The sequence below is a fragment of the Polypterus senegalus genome, chromosome 16 (genome assembly GCF_016835505.1).
Source record: "Polypterus senegalus isolate Bchr_013 chromosome 16, ASM1683550v1, whole genome shotgun sequence".
Lineage (NCBI taxonomy): Eukaryota > Metazoa > Chordata > Cladistia > Polypteriformes > Polypteridae > Polypterus > Polypterus senegalus.
In genome coordinates this window covers 92,020,291-92,027,029 of record NC_053169.1, presented here as the reverse complement: position 1 = coordinate 92,027,029, position 6,739 = coordinate 92,020,291, and the positions used below count along the sequence as shown (strand labels likewise).

Genomic DNA, 6,739 nt, shown 5'->3' with positions numbered 1-6,739 from the left:
AAGTGTAAAGTAAGCATTTCTGACAGATGTCCATGGACACCAGTCGGGTGTAAAACATTTGTCATTAGGTAGCCATGCTGTTTCGCTCATTAATTTTCAGTATGGAATAGTGCACCTTGTCCTTTAAAGCCAAAGCATGTTGTGGGAGTGTTAGTTTTAGTCTTTTGTGTGACGGGACTGTGTTTCTTGATGCTCCTAAAAGAGTCCGTTATGCTTCTCTTTAGCTGAGGTGATCTCAACACTGAAATGCATGTACTGTAAGGGAGCTACAGGTGCAGAAAAGGCTTCCATGATGTAGGAAGGAGACTCTGCAAACTCACAAGTACAGCAGATTTGCTGAGAAACACGCTTTTTGGAGGAGCCAAAATTACATTGAAGAAATGTATAATCTGACATGATACAAAACACTTAAAGGCTTTACTGAACAGACAGATGAAGTGTCCATCTGTATGGCTGCTGTTTAAAGCAAGCACCCTCCATTACCATGTCTGCTTCAGGGCTATTGGCACTCATTACAACAAGGCCTTTTCATTAACAGCCTGTGATATGTTTATTTTGGCCTACAGGGTTTCACTGTTCTTTATCATTAAAAACTTGTCAGAGACTTGTGGCATGCCAGTTTTTTTGACAAACATGTTCCACCCAGCTTTGTGGGTCTCTAGAGAAAGTACTGTATAAGATAATAACTGAAGATAGTAATACCGTTACTCTAAATACACTTGATCGTTGATTAAGGAGAAGTATACTTTCAAAAATGTGGTTCAGGTCTACAATGAAGACACAGCTAGTGGCATGCTCCGTTTGTGACTGCACCAGACATCCCACACTTTTAAAATTTTACATATAATACTTTATATACAAAAACTATACAGACCCATACATTATATTAAATGTCAATTTTACAAAAGCAGGTTTCGCTTCAGAAACATTTTATTTAAAATTAAATGGGAAATGCAAATATCAAAATAACATAAATGAAGTATAACAAAAATAAATAAAAGTTAACGTTCTTTATAAAACAAAATGCAAAACACTGATAACAAAAAAAACAGATGTGTAAACAACTTGCACAAACCAAGCTCTTAAATATCTTTTTTTGTCATTTTACCTTTAATGCTCTTCACCAGGTAATTCTAAACTTTGCTACAATCCAGTGGAGCGGACAGTGTTGTCAGTTGAGGCACCTGTGTTCAGCTTGATGAGCAAATACGTACAATAATTAGATTGTACTTGGTTTGGTTTTGATATATATATTAAATTAAAAAAAAACACATTATTTTTTTTTTTAAAGTAAAAACAAAGGAGACTGCCCCCAGCAGGCTGAACGTTGACTCAGGAATGCAAACATAACCATTACTGCATTAGATAGATAAGTAAATGTTTCAGCCCATTTTTAAAAATTCCATCATTACAATAATGGGCACTTAGTGGCAAAAGGTCATTTTAAACCGAAGACAGACAAAACTGTTTTGGTACCTATTCATAATATTGCTTGAATCTCTAAATATATAGTTGCATTTCTTGTAATACTTACTAGTCTTTGTTACACAGAAAAGGTCTAAAAACCTTAACAATTATAGAAGGCAGTAGGACTAATAAAGGAAATATTTCAATACAGAACATAATTATTTTTTTTCTTCTTCTACATGAACAAATTCCAATATGAAGCGTACATTTTCAAGGAAGGATAATGAACAACTGAGGCATTTTAAACCTTGTACTCCTCAAATCTATTTTACTCTGTGACCATCAAACTTTGGCAGCCATTTCTTCCATTGGTGATTTTTCAATGTTCCCCTGACATTTTCAGACCAAATAAAGACATGTACCTTCTTTTGTAAAGTATGTTAAAGAATATTGGCAGAACAGTAACATCATTACACAGTTGACCAGTTTTCAATTGCCCTGAAAGCCTCTATAACAGCAGGATCATCCACCACATGTACACTGTTAATGGGTAAGTAACTCACCAGGGAGAAAACAAGACTTCTATTAGCTGCAACATTACATATGTGGCTTCAGGTCTGATTTTAGTGCAAATATTAAAACAGTGGTGATGGATTTAGTTGGAAACACTGGTGTGCTTTTTTTCTATTTAAATAAAATGCATATAAAAATTAAACATTGTTTTGTAAAGTCTTTAATTACCAGAAATAAATATGTTGTATTTTGTAATAGGCAATCACAATAATGGGAATTATTTATATCCGCTAAAATCCTTGTCATTCCCATTAACTTATTTAACAAGTAATGCTAAATGTGTTTCAGCACAAGGACCCTCCCAACCCCCCTCCCAAAAAGAAATACTCAAATGAGTGGAATCACAAGTCAGAGTTTTTCACAACAGCGTAAGTACTTGTATGGAACATAAACAATGTCCATTTCTGTTTGTACAAAACAAATCCTTAAATAGGATACATATTTGCATTTACTGGATTGGTTGTAGTAAAAGGACTAATACAAAATCCCAACTAATCCAGTAATGAGTTATACACAGTCAACCATTTCTTCCGATGGTTAAGTATTCCTATACATTATGTTGATGACTTGTGCCTTAATAGAATCCTAAGACTCATGGCACATATTAAAATGAACATATGACACCTTATGAATGAGAAGAAGTGGCTATCTTCAAATAGTATCAAAATGATTCTATCTGTGGAAGATGGAAATAAAATTGAACTGAGGATGGAATTAAATATCTGCTATTCATTTGGACTGAACAGTAGGGACTCTGTTTTTACAGTGATATTAGTATTTCTACAGTACAAATCGTTATAACTAACTATACACAAAACTGTTACTAGTTAGGGTTGTTTTCCTGGTTGTGTTTCATAAACATGTTGGTTCAGGAGTATACTCCACACCCTGTTGAGATGATCCAGCATATGGGTTAACTGGCAGTATCAGGAAGATTTTGGAGTTATGCCCAAATTAGTGTTTCAAGGATTAAATTCTAAACCGTTCACATAGTGACCCTGATAACAACTTAACAGGCAAGAAGATTTCACTTTTTGTTTATAAAATGATCATGCAATGAGTTCTATTTTCCCTAAAGTAGACTTATTTTAAGATAACTACAAAGTGCTCTGTTTATTTCAGCAAAAATATGTTGTTAAAGGCTTAAAAAATAAACAAGGACATGAAAGTGAGCATTCACGCTGTTCTTATTTTCACTTAACTGTAATTTCTCCCATCTGTACTGTCACTTATGTGCTAGAGATTCGGCTCCCTCTCCATTGGGATTAAACTTGTTGAAGCGTAGACTAAATTCACGCTCAGATCCAATGCTTTCAAATTCAGAGGAAGCAGACACATTTGGGCAGCGCTCCGAATGTAACTCTGGATGGCCCTGTGCCAAGGCAGGCGCAGATGGAGATGATCTTGCTCCTTGGGAAACTGAACTAGATCTTGACTTTTGTAGCACAGGACTGGTTAATCCTAAACTGCTCAATGCATCCAGGGTGCCATCAGGGTCAATCATAACGTTGATCACTTTTGAAAGAACATAATGACATAGTTACATAGTAAGAAGGAGTAAAGCATGAGTGAAAAAAGCTAATCAGGTTTAAACCTTATTTCAATATCAAATAGAAATGATGCATAGATTTTACAGACAAGAGGATCCAAGCTATCTTTTCTTAAATCATTCAATACTGAAAATAGTGTTTTTGTTTTATTTTAAATGTCACAGAACTTCAGATATTCAGACATTAACATATATGCATGCTTCCGGCGCCGCATCCGAGTGGCAGCCTTTCCAGCAGCTCCGTATACGACTTTCTTTGTATCAGTATACTGCTGCTGGATTATGTGAATTTCCCCTTGGGATTAATAAAGTATCTATCTATCTATCTATCTATCTATCTAATTATCATCTAATGTGTTTTCAATATACAATTAGATGCTCAAATAATCCTTCTGTATTGCATTTTTTACATAATTTCCCAAGTTTTTTGCTGTTTGTACCACTACTGTTTAAAGGCAGTGCAGGTTAAGATTATGTAAGCAGGATGCAAATTCAGGTTTTCTGAATAAACAACTGGGACAAGAATTTCAGAATCTCCCCCAATTTTAAAATTTTACATTAAGCACTGAAGGTGCTACAACTTAAATTATGTTTTTATATAACTGTATACTCAAAACGTCTTCCCATAATACTGGAATGAGAATGAACTGCATTGCAAATTGTTTTTATCTTATTAACTTTATTTAACAAAAAACAGTACGTTCTTGAGTATGCTACGCTTGTTTTAAAGACAAGCTACATGTATAACACACTGCATGGTCCGTAGGCGCTCTAGTTCAGTGCACAGTGTTGCAGAGCACTCCTACAGAGGAATTATCATTCAGCATACTTGACAGATAATTAAAAAAATGCACTAGTTACACCTATTAGAAAGTACAGTCAAATTGTATTAACATTACCTTGCAGTTGTTTTTCAACTCTTTTCAGTTCCTGTAATATTGAAGAAATTTCCTAGATAAAGAGAGAAAATAAATACAAATTACAAAAAACATTTTAACTGTATAACAGAAACCTTTGACCAATGCCGCATTATCTATAAACATTTTGCTTAAGTAAATCACTTTGGAATTTGTATTTACCTAGATATCCTTATTTAGGATAAATACTAACAATGTAATGAAACCAGCATACTAATCTTCCACAAATGTTAAATGTCTTATCTCATTAGAAATCATCAATCTGTTTACTGCAGCTACCTCACAGCACCTTTATTTAGAGCGGATGATCAAATTATTATACACAATAGCTACAAATATCTTTAAAGTTTTACATGTAGCAATGATCAATGATCTAAGCTTAAACAATATTCAGTATGTCACTGTGGTCTGTGTATTTAGTAAGGTTTGCACTCATATGCACAACTTGCTTATGAAATATTATTCTTTTAAATGTATTTCATGGGCCCCACCATGTGAAGCACAGAGAATGTTCTGAGGTCCAGAGGTTTGTAGTAAAAATGTGGATGGCTGGGTGTTTCTTGTTTATTTTTTTCAGTGAGGGGGTTGATTGAGCTATGAAGTTTCCAGTTAAACACAAGAGTTATTTCTATTACCAATATAATATTTTCTTAAAGCTATAAAAGTAATTGCCACATCCCAGAAAATGGACACCATACACGACAGACCAGAAAAATCTCTCAGCTGCCTGGACTTTTAAATTGCACCACTCTGTAACCTTCCAGTACATGGAGAAGATAATGGCTAGGCTGTTAATAGTGACTCGCTTGACTGAGACAGCAAGAAAGAGCATGAGCATCCTAACTACTGTATTTGTATTCTTCCCGTTGAATTCCAATGGGCAGATCTTGGTGTGGATTGCACAATGAATGATTATTTAATACAAGCTAAGTGTAAAAATTATTATCTGTATTGTGATTACTTTTTTCGTATTCTGTAGCTTTGGAGCAGCACTGTAAGTAGAACTACCCCTCCATAGTACATTTCACAACACTGAACCTAGTCCAGGTGTGGAGTTAATACTTTCCTTCTGTATAAACGCCTTACGTTGTCAGCTACAATTTCAGTACAAGACTTCTTGCATTGTAAAATGCAGAATGAAAAACATATTGGAATATTTGCCTTTTTTCTGTGTAGTTTGCTCCATTAATTGAATCATATTAATGACAACCATGACTGTGGCAAACAATGCCTAATGCTGAAAGACTGCAGCTACTCTAGCAATAGGCTCATTAATATGCTCATTAGAAAATAACTACTTTGAAAAGCAGAATGAAAATCATGATCATGATAAAAATCTAAAAAACAAACTTGACAGCTTGCTTAATTAGTTAACAGTCAAATTAAAAACACGTTGATTGCGCCAAAATTTGCAGTCACATGTGGTGCCCAGGGCTAAGTTTGAAAACTACAGATGTAATGCATTATTATCTAAAAGAAAAAGGTCACCTTAAAATTTTATAATAAAAAGAAAAATACCTGCATCTCCTGCAATTATCTAAAAATAGATTACTGTCAACTTATTGCTGAACACCAAGAAAAGCAAATTAAACCAAGAAACTGAAGTCTAATTATTATACACTGTAATGAATTAGCCTCTTCTTTTATGAAAATGATTTGCAGGATCTAAACTCACAGGCACTGTTGTAGAACATATGGATATTTTTAATTTTAAGTAGTACTATAATCATATGGATACCAAGAATATGAACAAAATGGAACATACATCCATCATTATGCCTATTGAATAGTTCAATTTTTATTAAGGAATTAAAAATTTGCTTCATAGGAACTTGGAACAAAGTGTGCAGTCTCTTACCCTGTTAGAGGTTTTCAAAAGTGGCACATCGCTTTCAGCATGTAATTTATTTTCTATCTCTTCCCAATTTCTGTCCTTGTCCTTAAACAATATTCTGAAGGAAAAAAAAAATAAAATGCCATTATAAAATAAACAAAAAAATAGTTGTTGTGTTACTCTGTTTCTAGCAAATGGGAAGTTTAGATTAAAATACTTGACTTACTTTCTCCTGTTTGTATATAGTATCAACTGAGTAGGGAGGGATGGAGATGTATAGAGGGCCTAAATGTAGTTGGGTGAACATACTTATGAACATACAGTAAATGTAAAATAGAATGTTAAAAGTGAATTTGGTCTTTAACTAGCTGAAACAAATTTAAATTCATGGTTATTTTATAAGATATAATAGGTATTCATATCCATCAGTTGCTCCTAATATATTGAAGTTCTGCTCTG

The 6,739-nt window shown here is 33.9% G+C and overlaps 1 protein-coding gene across 7 annotated transcripts in view; it reads right to left on the bottom strand.

Moving 5' to 3' along the window:
* Positions 1–1,000: 1,000 nt before the first annotated feature.
* Positions 1,001–6,739, bottom strand: part of cep170aa (centrosomal protein 170Aa) — a 107,513-nt gene continuing 101,774 nt past the window's right edge. For all 7 annotated transcript variants that reach the window (XM_039738694.1, XM_039738695.1, XM_039738697.1 and 4 more), the window contains 3 exons: positions 6,305–6,398; positions 4,429–4,480; positions 1,001–3,495 (listed from right to left, as the gene is read on the bottom strand). In XM_039738694.1, coding sequence (XP_039594628.1) covers positions 3,206–3,495; positions 4,429–4,480; positions 6,305–6,398 — 436 coding nt within the window. In that variant the 3' untranslated portion in view covers positions 1,001–3,205. The remainder of the gene's footprint in view (positions 3,496–4,428; positions 4,481–6,304; positions 6,399–6,739) is intronic.